General features: G+C 35.6%; 1 protein-coding gene across 7 annotated transcripts in view; it reads left to right on the top strand.

Moving 5' to 3' along the window:
• Positions 1-9,203, top strand: part of ARFIP1 (ADP ribosylation factor interacting protein 1) — an 81,481-nt gene extending 72,278 nt beyond the window's left edge. For all 7 annotated transcript variants that reach the window (XM_025042734.1, XM_006906257.3, XM_006906258.3 and 4 more), the window contains one exon: positions 7,342-9,203. In XM_025042734.1, the coding sequence (XP_024898502.1) occupies positions 7,342-7,497 (156 nt within the window). In that variant the 3' untranslated portion in view covers positions 7,498-9,203. The remainder of the gene's footprint in view (positions 1-7,341) is intronic.
• The last annotated feature ends 3,269 nt before the right edge of the window (positions 9,204-12,472 follow it).

The raw sequence follows: 12,472 nt of genomic DNA, 5'->3' as shown, positions 1-12,472 counted from the left end.
GTGACCCAAAGCAATAAAGTAATTGGCTAGAACCTGAACCTATTCCTAAAATTAGAATTTCACACTAAACATACAGAAGCTCCTGAGTTGCTCTGTAATTCCAGGAGCCAAGGATCATCTGAAATAGGAGAATAGGAAAAGCCAAATAATAATATTAGAGCAAGGTGGAAAATTACTTTGTGACTCAGGTAGCCTACTAGTGTGAAACTTTTTTAAAAATTTTAAAAAAACCTCTAAAAAAGGAAGAGTATTTAACAGGCTGGTTCATAAACTGGTACATAAACTTTCAGTGGAATTTAATCTCTAAAAGAGGAGCCAGTTTCTATCCTTAAAAATACATAGGGATGTTTTTCTATTGAAAGAAAGGCTTTTTGAGAGCTCTTTGAGTTTCCAAATATATGTATACCTCTATTTAGAAAGCAATTTTTTTCAGAAAACTTTATTAGAAAGGAACCATAAAAATTATCTCAATCTCAGTTTCTTCATTATGCAAGTGAGAAGAGAGTTCACATAGTAAACTTGTGGCAGAGATGGTAATGAATGGTGCCTGATTTTCCTGCATCTTTTATTCTCCTTCAGCTGTATTGGCTTCCTTCTAGTTAACAGGAATCTCCGCAGGCAAATGAAAAGATTATCTACTTGATGGGCAGAGAAAGTAGAAAATTAATAAATGGTTTATTTTGTGATGAATTGCCTTGTTCCTGATCTGGTAATAAATGCAGTTTTATTTTATTTTATTTTTTCTTCCTATTCAATGGATTTTTCTCCTTTTTAATGTTATTTTCAGATCCAGTGTCTTCTTAATAATTGGCTTTGCCACTACGACCTTGAAAATAATCTTCTTCATGATCTTTGTCTAGCCAACTTGGGGAAATGCCATTTTAGAGAAGGAAATTTTCCTTAAGTGTGGTTTGCAAAAATTCAAAATGCATCACAAAGCAGTTTGTAAAAATTGGAACATCATAGTTTAGGGATAGATAGGAATTTTCCTCAATTGTCTGAAGTTCATTACTTCAAACTCTATAAGCGAAGGTGATTACCTTGATTATAAACAGAATTGATTTATGGCTACATTGAGAATTAGAATCTGAAAAAATTATTTGGAACTTTCTAATTTAGTTTCATTTTTAGATCTGGTAACTCATAGTTTTTATTTTTGATTATGTGAAATGAGAGTCATAAAGCTTCATTTTCCTGTTATTTATCATTTAAAAAAATCACATCAATATGCATATAAAATAACATATGTAATGCATATTTAAGTTATAAAGCATAATAATATAATGAACATCTGACCCCACCACCCAGCCCAAGAACTAGATCATTACCAATAGCTTGTTCCTATGTTTGTGTTCCTTCACTAACCCATCCCCTTACCCTCCTCATACCTTATATTTTATCTATCTATTCTACTGTCGAAAGATACTCGTATTGTTTCTGTGTCTGCTAGGAATGTTCCTCACTATGTCTCAAAGGGCATTGTGTGTATTCAACTTTTTAAGATAAAGCCAAAGTGTTTTCCAGTGTGGATATACCAGCTTACGTTCCCACCAGCAGTGTGTGTAAGTTCCCTTTGGTCCACATTCTCTCCAAACAGAGTACAATGCTGTTTTTGTGTGTGTGCTCTTCATTTTTATTTCTCTAATTATTTATTGACCACATGTATTACTTCCACTATATAAAATGCCAATTTATACCTTTACCCCTACTTCTAATGGATTGATTTATAGGAGTTCTTCATATATTTTTATACAAATATTTTTTGGTTATGTGTTACATATATCATATATATCTTCTACCCATTGCGACTTTTGATTTACCCTCTTTGCAGTGGCTTTTGACAAACCAAAGGTCTTAACTTAAAGTAGCTTAAATTATCAATCTATTATTTTATTGTTAGTGCCTTTTGTGTCCTATTTAAGAAATTTTTTCCAACCTAAGTTTGTATGAATTTTGGCTGTATTCTCTTCTGAAAGTTTTAGATTTTTTTGCTTTTCACAATTGTAAATCCACCTAGAGCTGGTTTATTTATATTATGTGAGTTAGGAATCCAGCTTTCTCCCCAAATGAATAGCCACTTTTCCCAGCACCGTTGTTTTCCTCCACAGCTTTATCGAAGTATAATTGACATGCAGTAACTGCACATATGTAAAGTGTACAATTTAACAAGTTCTGATATATGCAGGCACCTGTGAAATCATCGCCAAAACAAGATAGTATGTTCATCACCCCCAAAGTTTCCTCAAGCCTCTTTGTAATCCCAACCCTCATTACCAGGCAACCACTGATTTGCTTTCTGTTGCTATAAACTAGTTTGCATGTTCTAAATTTTATGTAAATGGAACCAAACAGTTTATATTCTGGTTTCTTTCAATGAGCATGTTTTTGTGATTCTTTCATGTTGCACCTATCAATTGTTCATTTCGTTTTTTGCCGAGTAATATTCCATTGTATAGAAATGCCACAGTTGATCTCTTCATCTGTTGATAGGCATTTGGGTGGATTCCAGTTGTAGACTATTATGAATAACGCTACTATGAACATTCACGTACAGGTCTTTGTGTGGACATGCACTTTCATTTCTCTCAGGAGTGGAATAGCTGGGTTGTATGTATAGATACATGTGGGGACAATAGGTTCATATTTAACTTTTGAAGAAACTGGCAGACTTTTTCAAGATGGTTGTACCATTTTACATTCCCACTATCACTGTGTAAGAGATCCATTTTCTTCACATCTTTGCCAATAAAATATGGTTACTCTTTACTTTTAACCATTCTGGTGGGTGTGTAGTGGCATCTCATTGTGGTTTTAATTGGAGTTTCCCTAGTAACTAATGATGTCAAATATCTTTTCATGCGCTTGTTTGCCATCTATATATTTTCTTTGGTGAACTGCCTTTTTAAACATTTTCCCCATTTTTTCGTTGGGTTGTTTGTCATCTTATTCAATTGTTAGAATTCTTTATATACTGTAGCATCAAGTTTTTGTCTAACAGATGTTTTGCAAATATTGTCTCTCAGTATGTGGCTTGCTTTTCCATTTCATTTCTATGTGTCTTTTGAAGAGAAAAATATTTTAATTTAAATGAAGTCCAGTTTATTAATTTTTTCTTTTATAGTTTATGCTTTTGTGTACTATTCAAAAATCTTTGCCAAACCGAAGATCATTAAGATTTTATTCTCCTGTGTGTTCTTCTAGAAGTTTATATATATAGCTTTTAGCACTGACATTTAGGTCAGTGATCCATTGCGAGCTAAATTCTGTCGATGTTATGAGGTGTAATAGTCATGGTTCATTTTTCATGACTCAGTCCCTAGGTGTCTTTTCTGTCTGCCCACTCTCTTAATGAGCTTATGAACACCCCTTTCACCCTTATAGCTCTGGGGCTATTGAAGAAACAGGGCTAGAGACCAAGTATTATAACAAATGATGCTTCCATCTCATCACTTAGGAAATCACAAGGGTTTTAGGAGCTCAGAGCCAGGAATGAGGAGGAAGACCAATTATATATTCCTCATTATGAATCTCGGTATCACAATCTTCTTCCAAGTTCCAAATCAGTGGGTTCTAAATAAATGAAAGTTTATTTTACTAAGAGAAGTCAATGTCGTTTGAAGATTTGACTGTCAAATAGGTAAACCAGATTCCACTGAAATGGAATGAGTACTTATTCTGTGTCAGACAGTGTGCTAGGTTGTATCTGATTTCGTTTAACCCTTAAAACAGTGCTACAAACTCAATTTGGTAATGGCATCCCTGATAAATGGATAAAGACCTTGACCAGTGAAGTTAGAATTAACCTGTGCCTGGTGTCACAAAGAAACTGGAAAGTGATACAACTAAGATTGGCAAGCATGCCTCCTTACTCCAAAGCTCTTTCTGGTCATTTCTGTAAAGGAAGAGTCCTAAAAATAGGGATATTTTACTAATTACCTAGATTAATAGCAAACATAAATTTGAGGAGGCTGTGACCAGTATCAAACTTTGCCTAATGCAGTTCTTCACAGAAGGTCAGAAGTAAACGTTTTCAGATACTATTATATATATAACATTTACTCCAAAACCACGGTTAGATCTTGAGGCCGGATAGTAGCAGCTTTGCCTCCCTTGTTTGAATCTCTGTTCCCTAGCTGCTTTCTCTCTTAATTTATCTCATGTAACACAACCATCCCTGCCGCCTTCCCTCCTCAGGTACAGGCTTTTTTCAATTCCTTATTTATCACCCAGCTTGGCCTGTCCTCTCTCCAAGGCTGTCCACCACTTTTTGATTTTTCTCCTTTTCGCTGTTTTTATCTAAAACCCACATTCATTGTTAGGAAACTGCATTCTTAACCTTTTTCATAGATGTACCACTTAATCTTTTGCTGCGTAACAAAACACCCAAAACTTAGTGGCCTAGAACAGCAATGACTTATTATTTCCAGCAGTTATGTGGATTGGGTAGGTGGGTTCTTCTGGTTACACTTCCCGCTGGAATGTTTGCTGGGTGCTGGGCACAGCTGAAACAGACTGTTCCTCTCTCCCCGTGGGCTTTCATCCCGATGGAGGCTAGTCTGGGCTTCCTCACAGGGTGGTGGCAGTAGCTCAAGAGGGTAGGCACTGGCTTATCAGGCCTCATTTTCTAACGTTACATGACCAAGCTCACTTTCATTTGTTAGAAAACAAAATTCAACCAAGTAAATTTGGAGATTTAATTGGCTTTACTAAGTGATTCATAAATCCGGCAGCATCCCTTCTAGCAGCTAGAAGGGCCCTCCAAGGAGATGGTACAGAGTGGAAGGTTTTTACAGATGGAAAGAACGTGGGACTAAGAAGTTAAGAGTGGATCATTTTGAGCAAGGAACCTCCCCTTAGGGGAAGACCGGGGGTCTTACCAGGCAGATGACCTCACTAGTGTGGATCGAGAAATTTCACATGGATTGGTTTAAAATTTTACTCTTGTGTGAGGCTGAAACTGCAGTTAGTTTGGGTATTAAATCTAATACCCAACCTAACTGGTATTAGATTTGGTATTGTGGGCTTTTAGCACAAGTGACGCCATCTTGAGCCTGTGAGTTTTTTTCTTTTTAACACATTGTAGACCACTTCTCACAGTGTGGATATTGAGAGGGGTGATTTTGGGGGGCCATTATTGTAACATCCACTCTAATAGAGTATTTCACTCACCTCCTAAATTGCCATCTAGAAACCTGCTTTTCCTGTGATGATCCTGTTTCCTTAATAATTGTCCCTAGGTTGAGGCTGGTCATTCTTTTAAATATCCCCCTATCTCAGAACCAAGGCTCAGGGGAGTTAGACCTTTCATGTCCCATTGTTCTCTTCCAGCCTGTCTTGAAAAAGCCCTATTCTCTCCACAAGTACCTGTGTTTTGTTTGTTTGTTTGTTTGTTTGTAGGTTAACCCAATGTATTTCTACTACCCATTTATCATACTAATGATCATTTTTTTGCTGCTTTGTGCTTTACTTATCCTTGTTTTTTTGTACCCCTGGTGCAGTGCCCGGCAATGTATACAGTGTAAATAGTTTGTTGTGGTCCTTGTTGTACGGGGCACCAAAGGTTTTCATTCAGAAAGGTTGTAGACCTTAAATGTCTGACCAGATAAATTCAAGATATACCTCTTTTAGTTTATACAGATATTTTTAATTTTCATTGTTTCCTGCTATCTGGTCCTCTTAAACTGTATTCCTGCCAGAAACTTTCTTTGTCAGAGGAAGAGAAAAAAAATTCCTTTTGTTTTAAACAACTTTCAGGAGATCAGCAGCACCAGATGCCCTAAAGGTTTGAGCAGTTAGAGAGTGAGCCCAAGTTCTTCTCCAGGCTTGAGATATGAATTCCCTGGGGGCATCACTACATATTTTGTTTCTTGCGTCCTTTTCCCCATCCTCTAATAACGTAAGCTCATGAGGAATGGGTTTTTTTTAATGTAACGCCAACACCTAGAATAGTGCCTGGCACGTAGAAGGTACTTAATTAGTATTTGTTGAATGAATAAGTGAATGAGATAAAAAGATATCTAAGATATTTTAAGAACCAGTTACTGAAAGTATGCATAGTACAATCCATTTGTTTTTAAATATTGTATAACATTTCTCAAAGGCTACACAACAAAATGTTTAACAGTGATTTTTAGGCGGGAAGGAAGGCAGATAAGTACAGAGAGTGGATCAGATTTTACTTTATAATTGTGAGCATGTTATTTTTATAATATGTTAATTTTAAAAAGTTAACTTTACAAACTAAAAATATTCAATATAAATATGTTGTGTTATTTCCTTTATAGAGGTAGATGAAAGAAGAAATGGCTTGAGGGACTATGCATATGTGTGTTTATATGTGTGTATAATATAGTGAATACAGATGTCATGTCATACATAAAACGTTATCTCCTATTTTTTCACTTAGCATCATATATCAGATCTTTTCACATCATTAAACATTAAACCTCAGTTTTAATGAAAATTGCATTGGATGGGTAAATCAGAGTGGATTTTAGACTTTCTCTATTGTTGAACATTTTGCAGTTATAAATAAGACCCCAGGAAACAACTTTATTCATAAGTCTTTGTGATGCTTTGCTGATTTGTCTAAGAAGGATTCATAGAGGTGGTGTTACTTGGTTAAAATGTATTCCTGATAGCATTACAAGTAATAAACAATTGAAAATAACTGAAAGTCATATGAACCTTAAGTAAACTGGCTTTCTGGACAACACTTCCTGCCACATACTTGATTCTTTGCAGAAACTACAGTATCTAGTTTACTCAGTTTCACATAAAGCTTAGCCTAATGATGTCCATACTTGGTTTGTAGCATATATCACATAATAATTATTTATATATAATTTTTTCTCTTCAGTATTTAATTTTGAATATTCTTAGTTTTGGAGGAGATTGATATTTTTAATTAATGTCCTCAGTAATGTTTGAAAATAGTTAACAGAGTCCGGGCATACCTCGGAGATATTGCGGGTTGCATTCCACACCACCGCAATAAAGCGAGTCGTAAGCTTTTTGCTGGCGGAAGGTCTTGCTTTCAATTTGTGAAAAATGCAACATCTGTGAAGTGCAGTAAAGTGAACCAAAATAAAACGAGGTATGCCTGTACATATTTAGCTTCTTAAGCTGACATCTTCCTTTTAGGGAATTAAAAGTCATCAGAGGCTCAGTTACCCTGCAAAGCAATGTATGTACAATTGGTATGCATAAAATACTTTGCATTATTAAAACAGCTTTTCCTGAGGAGAGAGATACTATTTAACTATGACATGAAATAAATCACCGTGTATTTCACTGCCGTTGATGTTAATGCTTGGTCTTGTAACTCTGCCTTGTTCACAGGTCAAAGTATTGCACAACCAGCTGGTCCTTTTCCACAATGCCATTGCCGCTTACTTTGCTGGGAATCAGAAGCAGCTTGAACAGACACTTAAACAGTTCCATATCAAATTGAAAACTCCTGGAGCGGATGCCCCATCATGGCTTGAAGAACAGTAAAATCACTCCTGGAAAAAAAAGAAAGTCACGTTGTTATATTTCTAAACAAACCCAATAAGAATTAAGCAGAGCTGGGGGGAGAGGATGGGGTGACGACCATTGTAGAGATTCTTGGACGAACAGCTTTAGTTTTTCCCTTTTTCGTACTTTAACAATTGAACTATTAAATTTGATGGGATGGTGGGTGGTTTTAATGTAAACATAATTTCTATAATCTGAACACAATAATTTTCTTTTTTGAGAAATCCTTTTGTATTGTGAGGGTCGATGGCTATTTCTGTAGTTTGAAAACATCTAACATAGATTTGCACTGACCAGATAAAAATTCAAGGGTTTTGGTCCTAGAAAGGAGGGCCAGTTGTAACTTTTCCAAAGGGAGGTTTACATGATTTGTATCAACATCAGATATTTTATATATGAATATATTAAACATCTTTAAGAGATTCATTTTCATGTATTGTCTTAAAGGAAAAAGAAACTATTTTGCAGAGTAAAATTATATGATGTTTCTGCAGCATCCACACAGAGATGGCCGCTCTGATGGTTGACTAACTGGCTTGTGGAGTTGTGGCAAACACCGTTTTAATAACGAATCTCTACCATTGTAATCTTGTTTAGACTTTTTTTTTTTTAAGACGCAGGAATCACACTGTCATTTCTACGAGGCTTTTGAGCTTATGAATTTGCATCATCCAAAGTCATAGGACGGTTATGTTAGTCTTTTAATTCATAGTGAAACCTGTTGAAGAGAATTTTTTTTTTGACAGGTGGATTTCGGAAGTAGAAATTCTTGATGGTTTCTAAAGTAGAAATCTGCTAAGAACGCTAGTTTTTTGGTAAATTTCATTTTGACAGAAGCGAATTCCTAGAGAGCTTTCATTGACTTCCATATGTAACAATACCGGTTAAGCCTTAAATCACAGATATGTGCCTTCTCAGATACAGTAATTCTCATTCAACCAATGTACATATTCCTAAGGAAACCCCTTTCGGATACTGTTTGATATGTCTGTTCCTTCCTTGGAAAGGAGCACTGTGTATAAATGTTGGGTTTCTTTGTATTCATTAAGCCATGTTTTGGGTTTATGGTGAAATCAGCTTTTTAGTTTGCTGTTTGGTTTTCTTCATTCTTTTTGCAGAATGGGAAGACGGGAGTTTTTTTCATTTGAGTGATGGAACGGCATATGGGACACTGTGGTTGGTGACAGCAGAAAGGGAGTGGGAAAGGCCAGCACAGTTTAGTTGCTCAGCACTGTTGGTTTTGTGTTATGTGGTTGGCCTGTCTGCTCTGTGGCGCATCAGTAATGTAATCCTTTTTAAATATAAGTTCTCTTGATTTTTTTGTCACAGACATAAATTAATATTTTGAGAGGTATCCCTTTACCTGTTCAATTCTTTTATGTTGAAATGAAGTACTTAAAATTACTGTTATACATGATCTTCGTGGACTGTAAGATTTGTTATATATGTTCAAATGCCTTTTAGCTGGCTTTTTAAATAATATGCCTGTATCCAGTGCTTAATACAATGTAATGTGATTGTAAATCATACACCTATTTTAAATCATTCCCTCCTGTATATTTGTACTCTGACAGAGCCTTATTTTATCTTCCAGCAGAATTACTACTTGTGATAGTTCATTTACATTCCCCAGAATGTGCCTCTGGTGTGAATTTTGTATTCTTATTAAAATGTTTGCTGCAGTGCCTTGTTTCTCTGGCCCTTCGTAATTTAAAGTAAGAAGCAACTATCTGGAAATTCTGAGATATACGATTTGTCTTTTCTGAACTTTAAAAACAATAACAAAAATGGTGCTTCTATTACTACTAATTGTTTTATCTTAGTAAGTTATTATTTTCCCTCAGTTGGAATCTCTTGGGAGAACATGTCCGCTCTTACCACATTTCAATAACAACTGTAGTAGCTGAGGAATTAGTTGTTTCGTGGATTGATGATTTTTCAGAATAAACTAAAAATACTAGTGACTCTGAGTCATGGGTACATGTGCAAAAGAAATAAGTAAATAACATATTAGCCAGTGGTATATTTACTTTGTTAAGAAAGTAATTCATATTCATTGTAGAAAAAAATTAGCATTTCAAATAATCAGAGGTAAAATGAGTAACTTCCCAAATCAGTAAGTACTACATGGGACCACCTAACCCTCCTGAAGTTAGACATTTTTGTTACCAATTATTTATCTTATAACTCTAGTTCAAATACCCTTTAACATGCATGCATTCATCTTTGTACTCTGACCTAGTTATTCCCTTAGATTAGATTCTTAGAAGTGAAAATGAGCCTTCGAAGTATTACACACTTTTAAGACTTTGTTATACCTATTGCCAATTGGCTTCCAAGAAAGATTTTTGCCAATTTACACCTCCAAGAGTGTACACACATGCCTGTTTACATATTTTTAAAGCCAATATGCATAAAGCATATACACATCAGAACATCACTTTGTAAAAGTTTGAAGTGGAAAGGGAAAAGCTGTTAGGAAAATAAAAGCCAAACAATCAGGATTTGGGGAATTGTGGGGTTTGGGGCAGAGAAATGGTTGACTTTTATTACAGTAGAAATTAAGAAAAACTGCACTAAAGAGCAAGACATACTAAAAATTTTAAGAATTTGAGCAAAAATTGACTCAAATCAGGCAGTGCCAAACCAGAAGTGTTTAGGAGCCCTCCACCAACAGGAGCTAGACAGTGAAGGATTTTTATAGAGAAGAGGTAGGAGCAAAGCAAGGAAGTTATTTGACTGGCTGTAGCTTAAGTGGTTTGCCTTACTTGGGAAAGGCTGAATTGGCTATTTGTGATTGGTTGTCCTTAGGTTTTGATTTCTCGGTTTTGAGCCATTTCAGGCTTACTAGGCTACTAAGGAGGCATTAAAGCCACCTCAGTCTAATGATCTTCTTGTTTAATTAACAAAAAGCTTCCAAGTCTTAGGGCCCAGGAAGGACCAGGGCTTGCAGAGGCAGTTTCGCCGAAATCTAGACTTTAAGAAGCATCTTTTCCATATTCAAAACACATTGATAATGTCACTGAAGCTTACTAACAATAATCCCATGGAGTATGAGATAGATCTCCTTAGAGATTATCTGCTTAGTACCCTTTTCACAGATGAAGACAGGAAGGTACCAAAATTTATAAAATGATTTAGCCAAGCCCCCGTCTCCAAATTTAATAGTAGAAGGTATTTGCAACTAAATATATGAATTCCATACCCCGCCCCCCCGCCTTAAATCCTGCCATTTCAACTGCATAATTAAAACGTCAAAAGTGTTGTTTTCTTCTACTAAGCTTAAGTACAATGTATTCAGTGTCTTCTTGGTTGGAAAAAAAAATCATCCCCCCACCAATGGATTCATATTAGATATATTTCAGAGTATATGTGATGTTCATCCCTTTAATCCGCTGATCTTAAAAGTATTCTGAAAAATCATGTGAACCTGAAAAGTGCTATATAAAGTAAAATCATGTATATCAAAAAGGTAAAGATAAATGTCTTTTAATCATGGGACAATTTGAAGAATAATGTTTCTTCCTCATAATGTGCCCAGGCTGGAGATGACTGTAGGTGTAAAAAATAAAAGCAAATTATTTGAATTGATAGTTCAGCGCAACATTTGTGTCTAGTTTGTACTAATTTTTGTGAAGCAGAGAGAATGACTGACTTTGTAATAATATTTCTAAATTTCTTTTGCCAGTAGCTCTTGCCCCCCACCCCTGGCATAGCGCTTTCCTTGAACTTTTTGAGATGCCTGGGAGAGCTGAGAGCATCTGAGAGCCTTCATCACTAAATTCTAATCAAATTTAAGTATTTAAAAACTCTGATTCCCCCTGTAAGATTACAGATTTTTATATTGGCAAAGACTATCCAGTTGTGAATAGTTTTTTTTTTCCCCCCTGATCGAAAGGCCAGTTATAGTTTGCCTTAGTTCAAAGTTTTTCCAAGGGCCACAGGTCCTTTACTGTTCTTACAATATAGCAAGACCTATTAAAATAGAATGACAAGGCAAACAACTTTCCTCTTTTGAGAACTTTCATTAAATTCCGTTCTGTGCTCCCACTTGAAGGTTTCCTGCTAGGCGGGTTTCCTGGCATAAATGGGCCTTTATAATAAATTGCCAAGTGGTCCTCCTAATGTACAGGAAACTGAAGTTCAGCTGTGTTTTTGCGGAATAAAGATTAACTCTTAGTAGTCATGTAAATTAAGAGAGACCTATTTGTTATTCTGGTGTTAACTCTGATATGGAAAGAGGAGACTATGCATAAGAAGAAGGGAAATTAGATCCAGTCTGAGAACCTCACCTCTATTCCTGTGCAGTTAATTGATTAATATGCTATCAGAGCTGGGAATTTCCATAACACCTTTACAAATGAAACTTCTGCAGAAAAACAAAACCAGAATTTTTCGGAGTCTAAGCTAGGTTTTGCCATGTGTCAAAGAATGTGACCTTTTTGTAACTATGGTTTATCATGAATTGTTGATTCATAAGGAAGAAGAGGAACAAGATACCATTTTGTTGATCTTAGACAAAAGTAACTTAGGCTTTCATATCACTTGCCTTTGGGTACAGGTGTACGTATTTGTATAAATATCTCAGGGGTGAAGTGTATACCTTGCTGGCATGGGGGCACATAAGGAAGAAAAATGTAGACCATATTAGTTTGCACCATATCTTGGAGCTTTGATTATTGAAGTTCTATAGAAAAAGCAAAGTCTCCCTGTAAAAAAATTTTTTTTCAAATGAGGGTGAAGTTTTGTGGGGGAGGGAGAGGAAAGCTAACTTTAATCTGGTTGGCCTTGCTGAAAAGTTTTAAAATTAAGTTTTTAGAATAACGAATTAATACTTAAATTATTTATATATGTGAATTTATTTTTATCCTCCTATATGATTTCTAATCCTATATTAGGAAGCTTTTTATGAAAAGACTTACAGACGAAGTGGCATGATGTCTGCAATTTACTC

Source organism: Pteropus alecto, unplaced genomic scaffold (assembly GCF_000325575.1).
Source record: "Pteropus alecto unplaced genomic scaffold, ASM32557v1 scaffold50, whole genome shotgun sequence".
In the NCBI taxonomy this organism is placed as follows: domain Eukaryota; kingdom Metazoa; phylum Chordata; class Mammalia; order Chiroptera; family Pteropodidae; genus Pteropus; species Pteropus alecto.
This window is presented reverse-complemented; position numbering and strand designations above follow the sequence as displayed.